Source organism: Hyla sarda, chromosome 7, assembly GCF_029499605.1.
Source record: "Hyla sarda isolate aHylSar1 chromosome 7, aHylSar1.hap1, whole genome shotgun sequence".
Taxonomy (NCBI): domain Eukaryota; kingdom Metazoa; phylum Chordata; class Amphibia; order Anura; family Hylidae; genus Hyla; species Hyla sarda.
Genome location: NC_079195.1, coordinates 125871439 through 125895857, shown reverse-complemented (window position 1 = coordinate 125895857; position 24419 = coordinate 125871439). Strand labels below are relative to the sequence as shown.

Genomic DNA, 24419 nt, shown 5'->3' with positions numbered 1-24419 from the left:
CACTTTTTATATATATATATTTTTTTTTTTTTTAGGTAGTACTACTACTACCAGCATGGAACAGACTGTTCCATGATGGGAGTAGTAGTACCTGTACTAATAGACATATTGCTCCAGGTGTCACTCTTGACACCTGATGCCATCGTCCATAATATAGCAGAGATGCGGAGTGGCTCTATACAGCGCTCGCATCTCTGCACTATACTCCGGGCCGGTCAGTGATGTGAATAGAGTTCATATTTTCTGCCCAGAGTGGGGATTGGCCAGATGGTTGCAGAGGGAAATATGAACGAGTGATGTTCTATTCACATCACTTGCCGGCCGGAGTATAGTGCAGAGATATGGAGCGCAGGAGAAAGCCGCTCCACATCTCTTCAATAGATAGGACGATCGCATCCTGTGTCAGGAGTGACATCCGCTGTGATCTGTCCTTAACTACAGGTACTACTGCTCCCAACATGGAGCACTCTCTGCCCCATGCTTGGAGCTGTAGTACCTGCATTAATAGACAGATCACAGCGAATGTAACTTCTGACACCTGTTGCGATCTGTCTATTAATGCAGATACTACAGTTCCCAGCATTGAGCAGAGTGTGCTCCAAGTTGGGAGCAGTAGTACCTGAAGTTAAGGAAAGATCACAGTGGATGTCACTCCTGACAGCCGTTGTAATCCTCCTGTATAATGTGTAGATGCTCTTCTATGGTCCCCTGCACTGCCATGTATATACATACACCTATTCATATTTCCCACAGAGAGTTGTGATTGCCTGGAACCATCTGGCCAATCACAGCTCTCTGCGAGAAATATGAATATGTGTATATATACAGCAGTGCAGGGGACCATAGAAGAGCGGCCGGCCGCATCTATACATTATACAGGAAGATCGCAACAGTGTGTTCCATGCTGGGAGTAGAAGTACTACCTAAAAAATGTCGGCTACATTTTTAGTGCCCTGCCCACACATTAATTCCTGTTTAAAAATTAATAAAAATGTTGTTATAAAAAAGATGATTTCATTAGATAAGTTTTTTCCATCACTACTGTATCTTTTTTATTTTACTTTATTTTAATGGTACTCTACGAAATTTTATTTAAAAAAAAGGTAATTCCATCACCTTTTTTGGAGTCCACATGTTGTTTTTCTTGGTGATTTTTTACTCCCATAGACTTCTATGAGAGAAAAACGCTGCAATTTCAGGGAAAAAACGCCATAGGCTCAACATGCTGCGACTTCGCAAAACCGCCAAGGAGCTGAAAAACGCCCAAAAAAAGAGTGAAAAACGCCAAAAGGATAAATAAAAAAAACTCCAAACTGAAAAACGCAAAGTGGAAAAATTATTTTGCGATTTCTCATTGATTTACAGCTAGCATGAGGCCGCAGCGTTTTTTCAATGAAAAAACGACATGGAGGCCGTTCTGGCGTTATTTGAGGGGAAAAACGCACACAAAAAAAACAAGTAGAAACTTAACCTGAGGGATGTTCTCCCAGACCTGGACTAAGGCATCCGTCAACTCCTGGACAGACTGTGCTGCAACGTGGCGTTGGTGGATGGAGCGAGACATGATGTCCCAGATGTGCTCAATCAGATTCAGGTCTGGGGAACGGGCGGGCCAGTCCATAGCATCAGTGTCTTCCTCTTGCAGGAACTGCTGGTGCCAGGAAGCATAGGAACTGAGAAGTGGTCTGTGGTCACCACCTGCAGAAACACTCCTTTATTGGGGTTGTCTTGCTAATTGCCAATAATTTCAACCTGTTGTCTGTTCCATTTGCACAACAGCATGTGAAATTGATTGTCAATCAGTGTTGCTTCCTGAGTGGACAGTGTCATTGACTTGGAGTTACATTGTGTTAAGTGTTCCCTTTTATTTTTTTGTGCAGTTTTATATTGCTGGGCCTGGGGTCAAAAAGGGAAAGGAAAAAAAAGTAATTCTTACTCCTGTCCCTCACATCTCCTGTTGCTGCTCCTTCCAATCCCCAGTTTGCTTGTTAATTCTTGCTGCTCACTGGCTAAGCAGGCAGGTCCAGGACGATGAGCAGTGGGGGAGCGGACGGAGCAGCAACAGGAGCTCCATTTCCCATTAAAGTGATATCTAGAGCAAAAATTAAACTTTTACCCTTTTGAAGGGACCATAGCTGTAGTCAGACACCCATTGATCAAGAACTGATGGTATACCCACGAAAGGCCAAGAATTTTTAATGATTTAAAAACTACTTTAGACCTCCTTCACTGTTTTTTTTTTCCCCCCTGCATTATTTTGCTAATAAAAATGCTATTAATGGGTTGCTGTCTAAGGACGAGCCGGCTCATACTACAACTGCAAGTGGTATATGGCGCAGACTCCACCCCACGCCATACCGGCTGGCCCCCAGCTGATTTGTTGTCATTTTTACTGAAAAATGCACTGCATAGAATCGGAAGCTCCCAAAAGTTAGAAAATGGCATTTAAAAAAAAAAATTTCCTCCCAAATATTTTTTCTGGTTTCGCAATAGATTTTGTGGTGAAATGATCGATGTCCTTACACAATGAAATTGGTGGCACAAAAAAAAAAAAAGCCCTCATATGGGTCTGTAGGTGCAAAATTGAAAGTGTTATGTTTTTTTAGAAGGTGAGGAGGAAATAACGAAAGTGCAAAAATGAAAAATGGCCCAGTCCTTGAGGGGTTAATATTTGGAGAGAACTGTATTTTATCAAAAGCTTTGACAGGTCACAGAAACATGCTTAAAGTTTTGATCAGTCAGTGTCTCAAAGACGCCACCAATCATAAGACTAAGCAGGGAGAGGAGGGAGAGGTGCTAGTATGCGCTTCACTGCTATCATTCCATGGAGCCCATCTAGTAAAACTGGACAGAGATCACAGCAAGCTGGAAAGTGAAGCACCACAGCATACACTTCTCCCCCTACTTGATTGGTGGTGGTCATACTGCTGGGGGGGTCTTAGTGCTCCAGTCCTCAACCAGTCAAAATTTTTGACATGTTTCTTTTTTTATTATTTAAATTACACTTTATAGACACTTTAAATGAAACATCAGACTATGACAGAAAAAAAATCCATAAAAAAACTTTTTCAGAAAGGTGACATTGTTTTGAGGAGCTTTGACAGTGAGTACTAGACCACATAAAACAAACACTTTTGTCACAATCACTTTTCTTATTAAACAGTAAAAGCACCCAAGAAATGCTATAAATACATAGTACCGGTAATTGTTCTATTATTAAACAGGACAGCGGGTTTCCAACCTGGATGAACTAACCTTAAACACGGTTCAGGAGAATATGAAGCTGCAGTTAGACAAGGATTCGGAGGTGATCACTGCAGACCTGGTCCTCTGTTGCACAGGATTGAAGATTAATTCCTCTTGTTACGTTGATGCTTTCGGTAAGTGAACAAGAAATTCTAGATGCAGTTATGGTTTACAACTTCCGGTGTCACAGGGCTGAATTTGTCAGATTAACCATTATTTATATGAATTAAAAAATGCTTGTTACTCTTGCCCAGAAGCTCAATGTGGATAGAATTTTAGTTTTGAGATAGAGACAGCTTATAAACTACATTTTATTTTTTAGTGTCCTTTAACCCCTTAAGGATGCAGGGCATACATGTACACCCTGCACACACTCCCCTTCTATTACGGGCTCAGGAGCTGAGAGCGTGTCATAGCAGGATATGATGGACCGGTGGCTAATGTTGGACATCACCGATCACGGTGAGGCCTGGCTTAACACCTTAGACACCACAATCAAAGATAATAGCAGTATCTTAAAAAAAAAAAATAATCTATTGGTGGTGCTGATTGGGACCACCGTGGTGGTAATCTAGTATTTACATGTAGTATTTACATGGAATAGTCCCCTATTGGGACTAAAAAAATAAAGTTAATATATGATTTAACCCCTTCCTTAAAAACAGTTTGAATCACCCCCCTTTTCCCATAAAAAAAAGTATGTAAACAAAAATAAACATATGTGGTATCGCCGCGTGCGTACATGTCTGAACTATAAAAATATGTTAGTTGATCTGCACAGTCAATGGCGTATAAAAAAAAAAAAAATACCAGAATCCAGAGTCCAGAATTGCATATTTTGGCCCACTTTAGAAACCTTTAAAAATGTATAAAATGCGATCAAAAAGTCCCATCAAAACAAAGATTGTACTGATAAATACTACAGATAATTGCGCCATATATGAAAAAAAAAATACTTTTATAGGGTCAAAAGACCATTTTAAATATGCAAATTTCCATACAAAAAGTAAATTTTTTTTTTAAAAGAAGTAAAACAAAATAAAACCTATATAATTTGGGCATCGTTGTGACCATATGGACCTAAAGAATAAAGAGAACATATAATTTTTACCAAAAAGTACACCACATAGAAGCAGAAGCCCCCAAAAGTTCCAAAATGGTGTTTATTTCCATTTTGCCCCTCCATTTTTTATTTTTATTTTGTGTCACCGTAGATTTTGTGGTGAAATGATTGATGTCATTACAAAGTAAAATTGGTGGCACAAAAAAACATGCCCTCATAAAGGTCTATAGATGAAAAAATAAAAGCGTTATATTTAAAAGATGAGAAGGAAAAAAACAAAAGTGCAAAAATGCAGAAATCTTGCATCCTTAAGGAGTTAATGAAATACAATACATTAGTCTTTAATTCCCATCAAATTTACTTATTTAAGGGGGATGTGGACTGCAACGGAGCTGCTTGGACATTTGGAACATGAACACCTGCTCTGAGGCACCCCTTTTTGTGGCTATTATACCCCCAGAGGGTCATCCTTGCATCTCTACCTACCCAGACCCCTCCCGCTGCTTGGAGAGATATTCAGAGCCTGCACAGACCCCAATTGACATTGGCACTTACCAGTAGCGGCCTGCTTGTCTGCAAGCAGTGCCGGAATTTTCAGCTCTGTGTCGGGCCCACCTGCTCCCTCAAGCTACACGGCCGATCTGGTATAGCAAACTGAGCCTTCACCGCACCACCTGCGCCAGCAACCTCTACACCAGGCCGAGTGAGGAGGACTGCAGACCCCTGCCGCACTTCACAGAGAAGACAGTGCGCAGACCAGAAGCTCCTGTGACGGCTCCTGCTTCAGCTGTGCTCCACCGGCAGCCTCCTCCCTGCTGCAGTCCGTAGCTCATCCTCTCCTACTCCATTATTACTACTGCTGTACCATACCCTAAAGCAGCCCTTGCAACCCCCCAAATCCTGCCTAGTAAGTGGGCTTATGGCCCCAGGCAGCTCCCAGAGTCTTTCCCCTGCTTGTAAGAACCCTACAGCCTCCTGCAGCTCCTGGTAGCCAAACCTCTCTGACTGCACATTGCCACTTTTTTATCTGGATCCCCAAACACATTGGGGTAGTAAAATCCTGGGCTTTTAGGCCAGCACTGCATACATTATGTGGCCACTCTCCTCTGACCATCACACCTCTTATTTCTACATGTGGACTAATCCTCTAATACATTAAGTGGTCAATACTACATAAGCCACTGCAGCCTCATCAATATTGCTTTCTGCTATTAGTATGATCAAGTTGGTCTCTCCTTGAAAAATATGGATAATATGGAGTTCTTGAAAAAAAATATATATGCATAATTTTAAACAAGCAAAAATTCTCCCTCTTACTGTTGAAGAATAAAGACTCAGATGGTGAGGAGAGAGCTGGAGAGGGTGCTGCTGCCTCTGTTTTTTCTCTCTTCTATCATTTTATAAAACAATCCCTATGCCCTGCATTCCTCATCCCTTCTGCTACTATTACAGCCATTGCCAATCTTGCACAAGCCTGGCAAAGTTTATAAGCTCTGCAATCTGCTGTCACCCCAAAAGTTCTGAGAATGACCGGGTTCCCTAGGCTCGGCTCACTCATCCTTTAATTATGTTTGTGATATTTCTCTTGCTCTGTGCTTCCAAATGTGCCTTGCACCTTCTTTTGGCTAGTCTATGATACATGTTCTGTTTGTGTTGTTTATTGCTTGATGCTTTTTGTACCACCTTATTTCGCTTTTTATGGCTGTTGTTTATTCTTTTGGCATATTTAATAAAGTTGGTTTGTTTGACGCTAAAGAAAATTAGCTCAAGCAAGACAATATTCCTAAGAGCCATGATGTTAACTATATCATACAATGTCTAATACAAAATACCCAGTAAACAAACTTAAATTACAAGCCAGTTTGGCACAATATAAATTATAAATTACAAATAATTATAAATACAATGCTCAGTCTTATTATTTAAAAAAAAATATATTTTTTTATTAAATATGTTTTTTTTCCCCTTTAAGGTGATAAAGTGGCAAGCGATGGAGCTCTGAAAGTGAATGATCATCTTCAAGTGGAAGGACATAATAATATTTATGCAGTTGGAGACTGTGCTGATTTAAGGGGTCCTAAAATGGCTTATCTAGCAGGGTTACATGCCCAGTTAGCAGTAACAAACATCATCCACAGTCTTATGAAGAAACCGCTCAAGACCTATAAAGCAGGTACTGTGAGGCATATTTCTATCTTTTATATGTAGATAAATCCAGGAGAGCAGCACTCAAACGATGGTAATATACTGGGTACCCGTGGCCAGGGTCCACCCGTGTAAACCTGAAAATACTGCAGCACTCTAAACGGATTGCTAAAGTAAAAAAAAAATGTTTATTTACCTCTTTGAAGGGTAATGTTTAGCTGTATCACAGAGCCTTTATTAAGGAGGTTTATGCATATACTGTATCTCTGTGGCTATTAGTTGGTAAATACAGGACAAAAAGGTTGACCAAAACATACAAAGCCAAAAAAACCAATTTATTTTTGTATGCACCGTGTGTGTGCTTGGTGATAGACAAATGACAATGCAAATAATTTTCTTCTTCTATTTAGGTCCTGTCAGTATGCTACTATCTATGGGTCGAAATGATGGTACCGGTCAGTTCAATGGTCACTATATGGGACGTTATTGTGTCACTTTACTAAAAAGCCGAGATTTGTTTGTTTCGAAAAGCTGGAAGGAAATGGGACAGAAGATGCCCAAATAAGTGTTGTTTTTATAATATATTTTTTAAGACTGCTACCTCAATGTAACAATTTATTACTGTACAGAACAGAAACTATAAAAATAAAATAGTAACTTTGATGTGTTTTTTCAAATTTTTTTTAGCCTTTTTATTAAAGTGGTACTCCGGCCCTAGGACATCTTATCCCCGATCTATGCCCCCTCCCATAGACTTGCATAGCGGGGGCGGGGTGTGACATCACTCGGGGGCGGAGTCGTGATATCACGATACTCTGGCCCCGTGGTCGTCATACGGCAGATTCTGAGCTGGCAGCTCCCAGAGGTGGGTACTGAATGCTTGCGGGGGTCCCCAGTTGCAGGACCCCAGTGGTCATACATCTTATCTATCCTTTGGATAGGGGATACGATGTCTTGGGGCCTGAGTACCCCTTTAATAGGTATAAGCAAACAGGAAAATCAGTATACAATAATGCCCCTCAATAATGCAACCTATTTTGGCCTAAAATTTAAAATATATCTTTTTTTTTTTTTTATTTCCCTTGTGTGAACAGGTACTTGTGTTTAAAAGTATAACTTGGCTGTGAATCCGTTTCAGGTATTCGGTTTATCCAAATCCAGATCGGATTTTCCATTTCTTTGATGTCATGGACATGTGACTAAGCTTTTAGTATTTATATGTGTCTTATGCAATGTCTTGTTACTCTATAACTAAGTGCGAAAGCGTGAAATGCGTCAGTTTTTATCGTGTATATGCAAGTTTTCCAATAAAGAAATACCCTGCTTTTGACTTCAACCTGGATGCTGGATGTTCTTCTTGCATATTGCTCTGCATTGAAGCTGGAGGCGGGACTGGCGGGTCCGTGCACAGGTGTGAAGCCTCATCAGGGTGAGCTGTCACTACTTGATACTTTGGCCTAAAGGACCAAGGACCATTTTTCAAATTTGACCTTTCACTTGAAGGGCTTGTTCACACGAGCCTATTTTGTTTCAACCTCCCAGTTTGTTACTCGCTGCGAGTTTGAAAGGGGCAGGTCCTCTGCAGGCTGTCCACAGCCAATTTTCAATAGCGTAATCTCTGCTATTGAAAAACCTGCTGCAGACCTTAATCGACTTTAATGGGGTCTGCAGTGTATTTTCTGCAGCGGAGGTTCGCAGACAAAAATTTGCCATGGACAGCCTGCAGAGAGCCCGCCCCTTTCAATTTCCCAGCACGCAACAGGCTGTGAGTTGTAAACAGGGCTGGACTGGCCTACTGGGATACTGTGAAAATTCCTGATAGGCCATCCATCCTGTGGGCCTGCAGGGGCCGGCCCGTGCGTTGCCACCCAGCGGCCGCTCACTTACATTAGCACTATAAGCTCCCAGCCCTGCCAGTCAACCCAATACCTGCCGGGAGGCCACACATAATGTTTGTCATGGTGCTGGCAGCTCTATGATGTCATATCATTGCACCGCCGGCATCGTGACATTGACATTCTGTGCGGCCTTGACAGAGATGTTCCTGGAGCAGGCGGCTCGGGGGAAAGGTGAGTTTTTATTTTTACATAATCTTCATTCTTTAGATAACATATAGGGTGGTGGTGGGGGGGGGGTAACACTGCTTGCCTGTCTACCTACTGATACTATTTTATATGTTGGCGGCTGCTGCTATTGATAACCATAGGGGGCTGCTACCACTACTTACTAAAAGGGGCTGCTGATATTACTGCCTAAAGGGGGCTGCTGCTGCTGCTGCTACTACTACCTAAATGGATGCAAGTTCAACTACCTAAAGAGGGCTGCTACTACTACAGCCAAAATGGGGCTGCGTCTGCTACTACCTGAAGGGGGCTGCTCCTACTACTACCTAAAGGGAGTTTCTACTGCTAATTAAAGAGGGCTTCTACTGCTACCTAAAGGGGGCTGCTACTACTGTATGCAACTATATACAGAGGGCTACTATCCACAATGAGACCTATCTACAGGGAGTCACCCCTACTTATAGTTGGCTGCTACTGCGTACAGGGCAGCTATCTACACAGGGACCTATTTGGGGGCCATTATAATATGGAAAACCACTTAAAAGGACCGGTCTACCTACTGTAGAGACCTTCAACACCAATCCACATATCTATCCACTCTATAGGTACTGGAATAGTTATAGGTGACCTATAGGTATTGGAAACGTGCCAGTGCCTAAAATATTTGTCAGCAAGGTTCTTTGGAGACAGGTCATAGCTGAAAAAAATTTCATAACCATCTGGGCCGGATGGAAAAGTTAAAGGAAAGTGAATGACTCCGATTAGAGAAAATGTTACTGTATGTAATCACTTATATTGTCTGCAGAGCCTGCGTAGAGCTTATATCTACAACTATATGGTAATTGTATAGGGGGAATATTTCCTCCATGCATACTGGTATTAGGGGTAATATTGGTCTCAGTATACAGGATTTGGTCATTATCAGTATGATGGTAATATATATAGTGATATTACTCCTTTGTATACTTGTGTTATTGTTAATTTCGGTCTGAGTATACAGTGGTCCCTCAACATACGATGGTAATTCGTTCCAAACGAGCCATCGTTTGTCGAATCCATCGTATGTTGAGGGATTCGTGCAATGTAAAGTATAGGAATCTGTACTCACCTGTCCCCGCCGCTCGCGATGGTGTCCCCGCCGCTCCCGATGGTGACCCCGGGCCTCCGCTGGGTCCTCTGCTGTCTTCTCCGGTCCTCTGCTGTCTTCTCCGGTCCTCTGCTGTCTTCTCCGGTCCTCTGCTGTCTTCCGCAAGGCCTTACTAGACCTGCGTAGTGACGTCATTACGCCACTGCGTACGCCATTCCTATTGGATGACGTGCGCAGCAGCGTATTGACGTCATCAGAAAGGGCCGAGAAGACACCGGAAGACCAGCGCTGGACCCGGAGGGCACCCCGGAGCATCGTGGAGGGGTAAGTAATACTTACCGCACCACACGGGGAACATTAAGCTGCTATCAGGCAGCAGCTTAAGCATTTTGCGCTGCCGGATAGCACTTAATGTGATGGCCCCGACATAAAAAAGCATTGTATGTCGATGCTGACATCGACATGCGATGGCCTCTGAGAGGCCATCGTATGTCAATTTGATCATATGTCGGGGCCATCATAGGTCGGGGGGTCACTGTACAGGATTTAGACAGTAACAGTATGGTGGTAATATATATAGTGATAATATTCCTCCTGGTTTCATTGGTAATACTGGTCTCAGTATTAAGAATTTGGTCAGTAACAGTATGGTGGTAATATTTCCTTTCCTTCTTATACTATTGCTACTTGGTAAATGTATGACTTATTTACACGTATACAGTGTTATAATGCATGGAAAATTGACACACACACACACACACACACGTGTGTGTGTGTGTGCCAATTTATACAGTGCCAATTTATTACCTTGATAGGTAGATATAGTGTACTGTAAAGTATTAAATCTAGGCATGGATGCCGGTGGCTGACGCAATGCTGTGGGACTGATATACAATTATTTTCAGGGCTGGTTTTCATCCCCAGTCCGGCTCTGGTTGTAAACAAAATATGCTCGTGTGAACGCACCCTAAGTACTAATAACTTTGAGCTGCTTTTAACTTATCCAAGTAATTCTGAGAATGTCTTTCATGGCATATTGTACTTTATGTTAGTGATAAATTGTGGTCAATGTCTTCAGCTATGATTTTTGAAAAACTTTAAATCTTGGCAAACATTTTAGAAAAATTAGCATTTTCAAAATTAGACATTCTCTGCTTTTAACATTAGCTAATAATTTACATTTACAATATGTCTCCTTTTTATTTTTATTTGAAATCATTTGGTAAAAGTACTTTTTTGGTCATCAGTGGTCATCAGAGGGCTTGGAAGATTTTCAGCAAATTTAAAAATTTTCATTAAAATTTCCAAAATCTATTTTTAAAATGTTAATTTTTTAAGTGGATTTGAGTGGCCTGTATACTATAAACCCCCTCATATCACCTACTTTTAAAAACTCGTGACTTAACACCATGCCCCCTCAATGCAAGTCTATGGGAGGGGGCATGGTGTACACATAGAGTACCCCTTTAATGGTGTTCACCGTTCGGAATAATTGACATGCTATCTTTATTCTACTTATTAGTGCAATTAGAACATATACTGCTTTATACACATGTTTAAAGATATTTTTCTTCCTTTTCACAACACAATAATTGAAAGGGAAATTGAAAGATCGATAACCTCACAAACTTGAATACATAGGTGGTTAGTGATGGCACCAGAGGTGCAGAAAGTCATCAAGCCTGACTCCATTGCAGTTAAAAGTTCATTTGCATATTTAAAAATTGTGCTATTTATTGGGAATGTCTGAACAGATTGGGATAAGGAATACATTGTTTAGATCATGTGGATCACCAACATAAACTACCTGTATATTAAGGTTAGTGGAGTTGATCCATCTGTTTTGTGTTGCTATATTCCACATCCATTTCATATATTTATTATTAATAAATATATGTATTTATTTTTGGCTGACAGAAGTGTGTGAAGGCTTATTTTTTGCAGGGTAAGCTGTATATTTTATCAGTACCTTTTTTCACGTTTAAACTCGCTATCGTTATAGCCATATCAGTAATCTGTCACAGCAATAATATATCAGTAGCAGGCAAACGGGTATAGGATTGCGGAACGCACCTCCCAGCCAGCATGCCGTCCGCATTAGTATCACTGAGTAATGCCAAAGGATCAACATTTATGATATCACCACTATGTATACTTCTAAGAAACACAACAAAACTAACAAACAAAAAGACATGTAACCGAAACAAACTTTCCTCAAGTGCTCAAAATAAAATAATTCATAAATAGGGGGGGGGGGGTTAATTATTCACTGAAAGAGCGACTGAAACAACAACCTATAAGTGTGGGGAACACGACAAAATTGTGAATATACCCCAATTAGAAATAACTTGTAACAAGTTTAATACAATATGTCTACTTTATGTTTGCTTCATAAAGTTGACATGTTTTTACTTTTGAATTGAAAAAAAAAATGGAGGACAGCGACTCGTGTAATTCAGACAGGTCATGTTGCAAGTAAAGCAGTAGGTATTATGCTCACCTTACGTGAACCTTGGGTTCATGCATGTAACCCCTCCATGTTGGGGTGCTAGTAGATGATCCGGAGCTGCAGCCTGCGGGTAATGGCCTGGATCCTCTCAGGGATCTGCAAATTCATGGAACAGGATACGGGAAGAAAAACGAAGACCCTTTGTGCCAGCACTGCTTGGATGGTCAGAAGGTCAATGAAGATGCCAAATGTATGATCCAACAGTATTTTATTGAGACACATACATATGTGGATGATACAAGGACAAGACGCGTTTCGGGAATGAGCCCTCCCTTTCTCAATTGTGGATGTATGCAGTCTACTGTACCAACGGCAGGGAAGTGCATATATACATTTAGAAAATGGCACCAAAGAAAATTAACATAAGTCAAGAGTCATACAACAACGTAACATTACAGGGTGATATTTTCCTGACCTAAACAGAAAAATAAAATAATCATGTTGTCTTGAGATAATAAATTAATGTATTTTGATGGAGGGAACATACAATACATGTAATGCAAACAGAGGTTACTTTTTGATAAAAGTGACCACAGTCTCAAACCGAGGCTAGGCTAGCTAATGTTGAAAGTGAGGCTTGGATGAGTTTGCCGTGGTTTGTAATTTGCGCTGAATAGTGTGTGTAACAGGCGACCAATCAGTACGCGATGACGTACTACACTCGTGGCGTGGGTAAGTGAAAGAGAGTCCAAATAACCGCTGTTTCCTATGAGCGGTAGACTACCAATCAGATTGCAGAGTCAAAAAGACAGTGACCAAACGGATTCTGGATAGGCGATGAGGTGATCAGCCGGTGATTGGGCTAAAGGCTTGTGTTTATATAGTCACGTGGTGTGCAGAACAGGCCAATGGAATCCAAAACATTTAGCCAATTAGCGGGCTGCGAGGACGGCGGTGTGGCGGTAGGAGGAAATATTCAGAAATGAATGGGGATGTGCTCTTGGCCAATCCGGGGCTTCCTCTGTGACGTCATCTAAGAAGTGGCCAATCGGATTCAAGCCTACTCAGCAATGTACGAAGAGGGTGGAAAAGACTTGATGGCTGTTTCTGGTAGGTGGAATTATTGGGCAATAGGATAACCGCCTACTTTACATAGACAGGGCTATGGAGACTCAAGGTAAAATTAATCCATACTGAACGAGGGGTTTTCTTAAAAAAGTTTACAGCTAATCACAGGAGCGCCCATATTTCCAATTGTTCCTGTATTAAAAAATCTGGAAGGTGGAAGGCTGGGTACAGGGAATATTAGGTGGAATTCATTTCTTCATTGACCTTCTGACCATCTGAGCAGTGCTGGCACAAAGGGTCTTCGTTTTTCTTCCCGTATCCTGTTCCATGTTTTTACTTTTGGAAGACATCAGAGGGCTTCAAAGTTCAACAGAAATTTTCCAATTTTTCACAACATTTTAAAAATATGAATTTTTCAGAGACCAGTTCAGGTTTGAAGTGGATTTGAGGGGCCTTCATATTAGAAATACCCCACAAATTACCCCATTATAAAAACTGCACCCCTCAAAGTATTCAAAAAGATATTCAGTAAGTGTGTTAACAATTTAGGTGTTTCACAGGAATAGCAGCAAAGTGAAGGAGAAAATTCAAAGTTCTTGTAGACCCAGTTTTTGAATTTTTACAAGGGGTAAAAGGAGAGAAATTGCCCTAAAATTTGTAACCCAATTTTTCTCGAATAAGGAAATATCTCATGTGTATGTCAAGTGCTCTGTGGATGCACTAGAGGGCTCAGAAGGGAAGGAGCGACAATGGGATTTTGGAGAGTGAGTTTTTCTGAAATGGTTTTTGGGGGACATGTCACATTTAGGAGCTCCTATGGGCCAGAATATATATAAAAAAAAAATAAAAAAAAACATGGCATACGATTTTGGAAACTACACGCCTCAATAAACGTAACAAGGGGTCCAGTGAGCCTTAATACCCCACAGGTGCTTGACAACTTTCATTAAATTTGAATGTGACTTTTTTTTTTTTTCACAAAAATGCCGGTTTTTCCCCAAATTCTACATTTTGACAAGGGGTAATAGGAAAAAAATGTGTAATCCCATCTCTTCTGAGTATGGAAATACCCCAGGGCTCAAATCCTGCAGGAATGCATGGGAACAGAGTTTCTGCACTCTTTTCACAACAGGAACACCCTTCCCATTAGCAGGAGTCCTGTAACACCAGCCCTTTGGTGGAACTCTAGGGTGAGTTCCCACACTTTTTTCCCTAGGACTTGACCTCTGAAATACGTAGACGTCAAGTGCACTGCGGACTCACTACAATGCTCAGAAGAGAAGGAGTGACATTTGGCTTTTGGATAGCAAATTTTTCTGAAATGGTTTTTGGGGGCATGTCACATTTAGGAAGCCCCTATGGTGCCAAAACAGCAAAAATAAAAATAAAAACATGGCATACTATTTTGGAAACCATGTGCAATTACAAAGCCCCCTGTGGTGCCCCCCCCACATGTGACCCCATTTTGGGAACTAAACCCCTCACAGAATTTAATAAGAGGTGCAGTGAGCATTTACACCCCACTGGCATATGACATATCTTTGGAACAGTGGGCTGTGCACATGAAAAATAATATTTCACAGACCACTGTTCAAAAAATCTGTCAGACACCTGTGGGGTGTAAATGCTCACTGTACCCCTTATTACATTACGTGAGGGGTGTAATTTCCAAAATTGGGTCACATGTGGGGGATCCATTGTTTTGGCACTAAACACACGTGGCCTTCAATTCCAGACAAATTTTCTCTCCAAAAGCCCAATGGCGCTCCTTCTCTTCTGAGCATTGTAGTTCGCCCGCAGAGCACTTTACATCCACATATGGGGTATGTTCTTACTCAGAAGAAATGGGGTTACAAATTTTGGGGGACTTTTTTCCTGTTTTCCCTTGTGAAAATGAAAAATTTTGGGTAACACCAGCATTTTAGTGAAATTTTTTTTCCCTCATTTTCCCATCCAACTTGAAAATGAAATGAAAATTCTTCAAACACCTGTGGGGAGTTAAAGCTCACTATACCCCTCGTTACATTACGTGAGGGGTGCAGTTTCCAAAATGGGGTCACATGTGGGTATTTATATATATTTTTTTCGTGACAGAACCGCTGTAAAATCAGCCACCCCTGTGCAAATCACCAATTTAGGCCTCAAATGTACATAGTGCACTCTCACTCCTGAGCGTCCGCGTAGACTTTTAAGCCCACATATGGGGTATTTCTATACTCAGGAGAAATTGCATTACAAATTTTGGGGGTCTTTTTTTCCTTTTACCGCTTGTGAAAATAAAAAGTATGGGGCAACACCAGTATGTTAGTGTATGGAAATACCCCATATGTGGGGTGCACCTTTCTGCAACCCTCTGTTACCCCTTTACCCCTATACATCTTTGTATTCCTCCACACTTCTAAAAGGGGAATTTGGAGGCTGATGATGGTAAAGTGTGGCACCTAATAGGTTTGTTTTGTAAGTTTAACGGTGAAAAATTGTGGCTGGAAGAAATTGACGGTGAGGACCAGATGGAAAAGAAAAGGAAACGACGATGATGTATAAAGCAGCACTGTAATCTTTTTTTTTTTTTTTGCTCGTCAACTTCGGTAGGAATTCCCCGCAATTTTTTTTTTTTTTTAAAGGTTCCCCAAGCTGAAAAAGGTAGGGAAACACTCACTGCCTTACTGTGTAGACAGTGGGCAGTCTGTCCTGTTTTACTGACTTCCTGTTAACTATGTGATTGCATCATCACCGAGTAGCTTAGACCCCACTCACCCTCCTGGTTCATCTCTATGTACCTTTCATGTATGAACTGCTGCTATAGATCTTATATCTGCAGTGATATAACTCGGTCTAAACAGTGATTAGCAGCAGAGTTATACAACTGATGGCATGATGCATAAAAAGTATTGTTGACTTTGTGTACCTAGTAATTTACCATGGCAGCCAATCAAATTACAGCTTCCACTTTTTGTGACTGGCAACATGTATTTAGAAAACAGAGAATGGTTTTCTTGGTTCTATTTTCTTTTTTCGGGAACCATTATAGTTTCATTATATATTAACATTCCCTCAAAGAGTTTATTTTAGATATTAGCACTTTATACTTTTTTAGTTTAGTCTATGCAGAGAAATGTAGGATTCTCTCGGCCTGCCAGGGAGCAGAGCGCAATGTTGCCCACTTTCCCATCTAATAACTCATGGTCATAGTGGGTCTCAGGAGGGGGACCTAGTGTGATCATCAACTTTTCACATGTCTTTTTTGTGACAAGTATTTTTTAATGACAGTATCACTTCAAAGGTGAAAGAAAACTGAAAACAAATGGATTTCTTTTTTGCAGAAGTGAATGCATGAGACAAACTTGGCTTGCATATATATATATATATATATATATATATATATATATATATATATATATATGCAAGCCAAGTTTGTCTCATGCATTCATATATTAGATAGAATCATCATACTGTAAGAATGAAAATAGTCTCGGTACTATTTTAGTTTTAACAGCACCTGTTATAAGCTGACTTACTGGACAGTTCTACGATATGGTAAAGGTTTTGTGACTAGATTATGTATTAGCTGATGTCTGTTGATTTCCCCCATGTTAGTATCCTCATACTCCAGCTACACTTTCTCTTTGGGGAATATACACGACAGTCATATGAACAAAGCCTAAACGCATCATTCATTGTAAAATGTTTGCAAAAGACTAAAGCTGAGCTTTATGAAAAATGAAGTTAAACAAACTGTTAGCCAAATTGCTTAATTGAAATTTATTCAGTCAGCTCATGACTATAACCATTAAAAATGCATACATAAAAGTTTAATTGAAAATAACATAATGCAAAAAAATAACAAAATATATACATCAGGTAATACTAAAATGCAATACTGCATAATGAAGATAGGAAAATGCTATACAGTACAAATGACATAACTGTAAAATAAACATTTTAGATGTATAAAGAACATAAATGACATATTTCTGAACTGAACCTTCACTTGCAGGACACACAATTGGCATATCCTTCATTTCATCTGTGAGTTATTTGAGAAGAATCAGAAAACTATGTTTTTATTAAATTTGGAAGTGCAAAAAAAATGATGCACAGTGTCTCTTCTCAGATGAATGTGAAAAATATAAAACACCAAATATAATGTTAAAATGAAGGATGGGTTCACAAACATAGAACATAACAAAACTTTTTCAGATGTCTAGCTAAATGAGAACATCTTTTCAAAGTGTATTATACTTTAGTGTCAGAAATGTGCCTGGAAAAGTCAAAATGGCTTCTGTCCTGTTAGCATTGCCAAAACCAGAATGTGACTATGTGCATGCAGCTGAGGGCATTATTTCTGTCTAGTAATGAACAGGTATGCAGAGGCAACATTAAAAGCGTTCCTCGCTTTAAAGAGAATCTGACAGCTAGTTCACCCAAACAAAACCCAATATACTGGGTTACAGTGTGGGTTAAGAGCTTTAAAAAAGCCCTCACTTATTTTAATCTGTGCAGTAGTTCTAGCGTTATGGCAGCTAATTCTCTAGCTGCATTGCACAGCTCTGCACAATGGAGACGGGGAAGTGGCTCACTGCGTTCCCTCCATATTTCCCATCCGGCCCACCCCCTAACTGGATAGGCTATGGTTTGCCAGGAAGGTAGCGGTGCCTGTGCTGTGTTCAGAGTGTTCTCTATGGGGCAGACCAGCTGGGGAATGTGGAGGAAGCAGCTAGAAGATTAACCTGCCATAACACTAGATCTACTGCACAGATTAAAATAAAGACTTTTTTATTTTTTATCAGCACTTCACCCGCACTGTAGCTTAGTATATTGGGTCTAGTGTGAGTAAATTAGTTGTCAGATTCTCTTTAAACAAAAACTTTTCATAAGGAGTGAATTAGACATGCAGATTTAATGGTCATTTTTTTAAATCAAATTCAAGGACTGTGTGGAACTTTACTTTTTTATATCACTATGGCTTTGTCTAAATAAAACATCTCAGGGATAATAATGCAGTACACAGGGACAATTGAAATTGATGGACTGTCCCGAGGAATGCATGGAAGTGCTGGGACGTCTGGAAAGAAATGCTCTTTGAAGTCCCTTTCTGCTTTTACATGTTCTCTGGCTAACTGATGGAGATCCTGAATAAGGGACTACCTGGATTCATTTAGAATGCTCAGGATGTTTAAAAGTAGGGTTTCTTAAAGAAGTAACCCTTTAAAGATATTATGATGGATGGTTTCAGATTAAAACTGGCAACAGTCATGGAATACACAACCTATTCAACTCTTGGCCTTAAGAAATTCAGAATGTTGATACTACATGTTGAAATCATTTAGTGATCATGTAAATGTTGGCATACAATTTAAAACAGTGGACATCATTTATCAGAACTATCTAACTGCAGAACTATACTTATTTCCTATTGGATGCATGCAGTAGCTAAGTGTTATACCTTATTTTCAAAAAAGCATGTATCTACATAGTATGCACTGTACAGTCGGTGCTGACTGTATTAGACAGTGTACAGATTGGGTAGGGGTACACTCTATTGAATGATGAATGGTAACACCCTGTTGTTTATTTATTTGTACATTTCCTGGAGAAACAATAGAAACTACACCATGAAACGTACAAGAAAAATATGCTTGACAATTATTTTATGGGCAATTCAAATAATTACAAAAAAAAAAAAAACTTTAACCCTTGTTAAACTGGAATGGAAAATTAAGTTTTTCAATTATGGTAATGGAGAAGGTAGACAAAACCTTTATCTAAGGCAGCCAACAATTGCTGTTGTTGAGCAAGGTACAAGGTATAGACAAAATTCTAAAATAAAAAACCTTAGATTTTTGAAGTGGCCAAAAGCTGGAGAGTGGATTACATTATCTGAGGACCGCAGTGCTTTAAGGATTTGTATCACAGTCATCATTAAAACACGATTTGCATTATCAATGTGTATAAAAAACCTAACTAATGTGTGTCTAGTTTACCATACTAATGTATGTTCCCCAAATTTACTGTATATGCATTATTTAGGTTTATAAATGATGTCAGTTGACTTAATAAACTTATCACAATTTGTCACATCACATCAGCCTCTAACTTCAGTATGACCTGTCTCAGGTCACTAGGTAGCACCAGGCTAACATTTATCATTGCTTAATGGAACTTTTCAGTTTGTCGCTTAAGGGATTATTTTAGTTTGTAAAAAAAATGATTGATAGTTGGTGGGGATTGAACTCTTGACACCCAACTGTTTTTGGAGAAGCCCCATCATTCAAGCGAAACATTGCCACCTCTTGATGGTTTACATATGCTAGTACTAACATGTCATACTTTTCATAGTGGCTGTGCTAGGTATTGCAGCCGTGTCTCATTTAAGTGTTTTGTGACCTTGTTTAATGCTGATCGGCAGGGGTCCTCCTCAGAGTCCCCCACCAATCTCATATTGATGGTCTATCCTGTGGCTTGGATATTAATTAAAAAAAAAACCTGGATAATCCCTTTTAATGTAGCTTGAGAGTAAAATCACCCTGGACACCAATGATGGCAAATAAAAGTCTCCACTCTGGTTTGGAAATAACAAGGACAGAGCAATTCAACTCTACACAGCTATACAGCACTGTGTATACCAGCTAGACATAGATGTAATAGACATATAAAGGTTTACTGAACAACAATTGAAGAAAATGTGCAAAACTGTTATAAAATCACCAAACATTGGACATGTATTAAATACCTCTTTAAAATCTTACCTATTCATATTCATATAAAATACAAACACAATGCCCTCTTTGCACTTTGCAAGATATCAAAAGAATCAGTTACAGTTAATATAATACATCTTTGTAAATAATACAAGAAAACAACTTTTCAAATGGGGCAAAAGAGTTCTGCTGAGCATCAAAGGAAAGAGTTTTTCAAAGAGTTTATTTTCTTATGGCTTTGCTTTTTCCTTTAAATTAATATCTTGCAATACATTCAAGGAAAGATGTAGCAACAGTGTCACAGGGGTTGGTGCAAGTGCTATAAAAAAGGTAATTGTTCAGTTATATCAGATTTTTTATTTTTTTACATTAAAGTTGCATTAATATGCCACAGCTAGACGACCCAGAATTATTCTTATAGATTGCAACTGTTGCAGTACTGCCATTGTATGAACCTCATCATACCTCCATATGATATTGAAGTCATATAAAGAATCAGAATGGGACTATATACTGGGTCTCTATATGGTAGTGTGCATGAGACTTTAGACTAGGGATCCACATAATAACCCACTGTACAACTCACAAACAACTTTATTTTAGGCTAGGTTCCCACTGTGTTGTCTCCTGTCCTGCTATTCTCCCGTCATTGCTGCTAAACGGACCATACTAACAAACGGATGCAATCTGATGCAAAAGGATGCAATTAAGGGGCATCCTGTTGCATTAATTTTTAAATACATTTATTTTCCATTTTTATGCTCAGAAGTAATAATGGATCAAAATGGATTAGGAAAAAAACGGGTGCAAACAGTTCCATGAACGGAATTCCACGAGTAGAAATCTGTGCTGTGAACATTACTATCAGTGAAATGAGTCTTCCACGAGACCCGTTCACACTGCGGAATTTCAATGGCGAACATGTTCTTTCTTTGCACAGAATTCCGCCAGCACTGCATAGCCATCAATTGTAATGGCGCAGTACCACACAGACCTACCGCCAAAGTATTTTTGGCGACAGCAGCCAGATGGAATCTCTGCTCGTGGAATTCCGCGATCGGAAATTCCGCAGTCTGAACATACCCTAAGTCATAGACTTCAATGTTAAATTTATTATATCTGAATCTATTCTGTTATTTTGGACGGGGAAAAAAAAGGAACAGGAAGCAAACGGGTTAAAACGGGCGCTAAAGGATTGTAAAAAAAAAAAAATCCCATTGACATCAATGGGATTCTTTTACAGCCATTTGCAAGCCATTTGAAAAATTATCAAATGGATTGATAACGGGCATTAATTAACAGGAGCAGACAATAATGTGAACGAGCCCTTACCGATGTAAAAAAAAAAAGTAGCAAAGAGCCTTGTAAAATTGCTACATTTGTACATACAAAATGTGTCAATTTCCATAGTGGTTCAGCTCAAATCTAAAAGATACTTAGCATGCCATCTACAACATGACTTGATTTTGTACGTCTGTGACACATTACTATATCTTCCCTTATTAGTATCACTGTTTGCAGTTTACAACAATTTCAATTTTTTTCCCACTTTTCCACATAGCACGAGAGTATGGAATTGTTGAGCAGTTCTAGAAAAATATAATGCAATCCAGAATGTAGGTAGAATACATAGGGTTTCTTTATCAGAAACAATATATGTATTTATTACCTTACCAATGTGTAAACAAAGAGAAATAGTTAAAATAAAAACAAAGTTTGTAAAAAAAAAAAAACACATATAATATATATTCATGTATCTTTCTAATGCCCAGAATGGATGTCAATTTGCTTTGTAAAATTCTGAGAAACACTAAGAAATACTGAATCAGTATTAATCTAATAAGGATCTTATAGGTTTTAATAAATATTACTAAGTTTCAATAGACTAAGCTTTGCTCTTTGCTATCTGAATGATGTAGCAGGGGTCATTGGCAGCCTTTTCTGTATGTAATAAGCTTTTAGACCTTTGTTTCTTTAGTACAAAACACATATCCTCTGTTCCGTGCATAGTGATCAAACTTCTGGTGGTTGTATGTATTAATCAGGCCCACTAGTGGTGGAAACGGTCACTATAGAAAAAATACACAATGGCTCTCATTTACTATTGCAAACCCAACATGCTTTGTCGGGATTTGCGCCAGAATTGAAAAAAAAAACGACTATCTCTCTATTTTGCTAAGAAAACCCGAAAATGGGCATGGCTGTCAGCGAAAGGGGGCATGGTCACTGAAAAGGGGTGTGTTCCCGACATTTTCACAAAAAAAGGTTTCCACAGAAAATGGGGTGGATTTAAGCTGAGGAAAATCCTACAGATCAGAGCATGTGTAAAAAAAAAACGCAAAATGTATGGTAAAAAATTTAGAGAATCCTCAGTAAATACCATGGAAATTTTTTTTAGGGAATTAAAGCCCACAAAGAAACCTACACTCCACTCTTAGTAAATAAGGGCCAAGGTTTTTGAACATTTCTGATGTCCTCTGCTTTAACAAGAAGCTGTTTTGGGCTGTTTCTATAAATCCAATACAGTTGGGTGCTTAACTGTCTGTGGGGGGCAGACCATGGTACCAAATGTTTGTGCCATTTCAATCTAGACACCCGGTACAGTAAACAGGGAAAAAAAAGGAAAATTAAAGGGAGAAAGTCTGAAAAATGATGGCTGAGAAAGGCATCAGTAGGATCATGAAAAGGTGGAAAGTGAAAAGAAGTCATGGGAGGCCAGTGCCCAGGAAAGTAGATACTCAAGCTATAGTAAGAAAACATCCTCTGACCACTATGTGGAGTGATGTTTCTTACAGTGAATAGACTTTAAAGGGAACCTGTGAGAAGCTTGATACTGCCCAAACCATTGATGGGTGCACCCATCAATAACCGTGAGAGTAGTTTTCCTATCAAGTGCTCATTAGTTTTTTGTATTGGGGAAGGCGCTTAATACCCACTGTGTTTTTTGGGATCTGATCTGGACTTTTCATGATCCCTCCACTTCTCTATGTTGGTAGCTTGTTATTTTAGCAATATTGATTAAAAAGTAAAGGATCCATTTAAATGAAAATCAATCCATGTCATGTGTGTTTATGATAATATTGCTGTTCACTTGTCATCAGCTGTGATATTGTACAACCATTGAGTAACAGGTACAGTGAACAGAAAACTGTTGCTGCGAATGACATGGAAGCTGACTACATCTCATGTGTCATCTTTACACGTTCTGAATAAATCCTGTTATATCATAAATATGTAACTATCATAAAAATAAGGTGATGTCGCTGTGATGAATGTATTATAAATAGATAAACCTTTAACTTTAGAAGCACCATTTATACAGGACCAGGATAAAGTGAAGAACATAAAAAATGGTTAAACTACTCGACAAATATTGTTGCAGATCAATGCTTTCATACCATTCTATACTTTGCCATGGTATGCTACTATTTACAACATAAAAGAGGCATACTGTCTGCATGTCTGGTCATTAAGTAATAAGAACATATAACAAAGTACATATAAAGAGAACAACCTTTACCATCCTGTTGAAAATATATTAGAAAATGTTTTTTTAAAGCAATATTTATCTCCATACCATCCAGAGCAAAACTGAAGATTCCACATGTCCTAGTTCCACCAAAAAATACAAATATCTGGAGGAACAAAATCATCTCCTAAAATATATACACCCTTTACAAAACTCTATTTCTCCACCTTGTATAGCTTAAATTACTTATAGATAAAAACTACTACCAACCCCTTAGTAGAGTAAGTGCATGAAAGAGCACATCTGGCAGTGAAGGGGTTCAAGGGAAAGAATCCAGATAGATTCTGTAATGGTTTAGGAATTCTCTGGAATAAGTAAAAACAAGTAAGGATATCGCCTTCCATTGCAATGCTGCATTTCTATATTATCATTTAGGCGTGATTATTCTGGTATACAAGACACAGGGTATCTTAAAGATCTGAAATTTGTATTTGTAGCAGCTAAAAGTGAATAACAGCAAATAAAGAAAATGTATCAAATATCTAGTCTTAGATGAAAATATCACAAAATAAAATCATAAACAAAAATAAATGGAATTCCTATATGGAAGCAACTTGGTAGCTAAAAGGCAGTGAGAGGGTAATGGAGGAATCATCACAATAAATTAGAAAAAATGTTCTACTCCTTCTTCTCAATGAACATTCTTTCCCCTAAAGTAAAAAAAAAATCTCCAAGATTGTTCTACTGGAGTCCGCATAATGGAATAGTCCTGCATTACAGCGTAATGTCATACACAATGGACTGTTTATAATACAACACTATGGGAACCTCTAGAGAATACCATGAACATAGTGCAATGTTTCTCTTTCTTCCCCACTGGCTATCCGTACTGTTAATACACAGATTGGTGATAGCAACACAGTGAAACTCAATTCAGGCAACTAATCTCCTTTGGCAAAACCAGTTATGATCAAAACTTTTTTTCCACCAGCAGTTGGACTTGCAGAATTCATCAAGAACAGGAGACAGGAGTCCTTATCTTCATCTTTTGTAGACCAAGTTCTCACTTACTGAATAGTAACATCTTCATTTTTTGGCTATTAACCATGGCGTCTGGCCCTTAAAGTA

The 24419-nt window shown here is 39.2% G+C and overlaps 1 protein-coding gene across 4 annotated transcripts in view; it reads left to right on the top strand.

Moving 5' to 3' along the window:
* The window catches only part of AIFM2 (apoptosis inducing factor mitochondria associated 2), a 152887-nt gene extending 145110 nt beyond the window's left edge, over positions 1–7777 (top strand). For all 4 annotated transcript variants that reach the window (XM_056530698.1, XM_056530697.1, XM_056530696.1 and 1 more), the window contains exons 7-9: positions 3225–3380; positions 6282–6482; positions 6865–7777. In XM_056530698.1, coding sequence (XP_056386673.1) covers positions 3225–3380; positions 6282–6482; positions 6865–7019 — 512 coding nt within the window. In that variant the 3' untranslated portion in view covers positions 7020–7777. The remainder of the gene's footprint in view (positions 1–3224; positions 3381–6281; positions 6483–6864) is intronic.
* The last annotated feature ends 16642 nt before the right edge of the window (positions 7778–24419 follow it).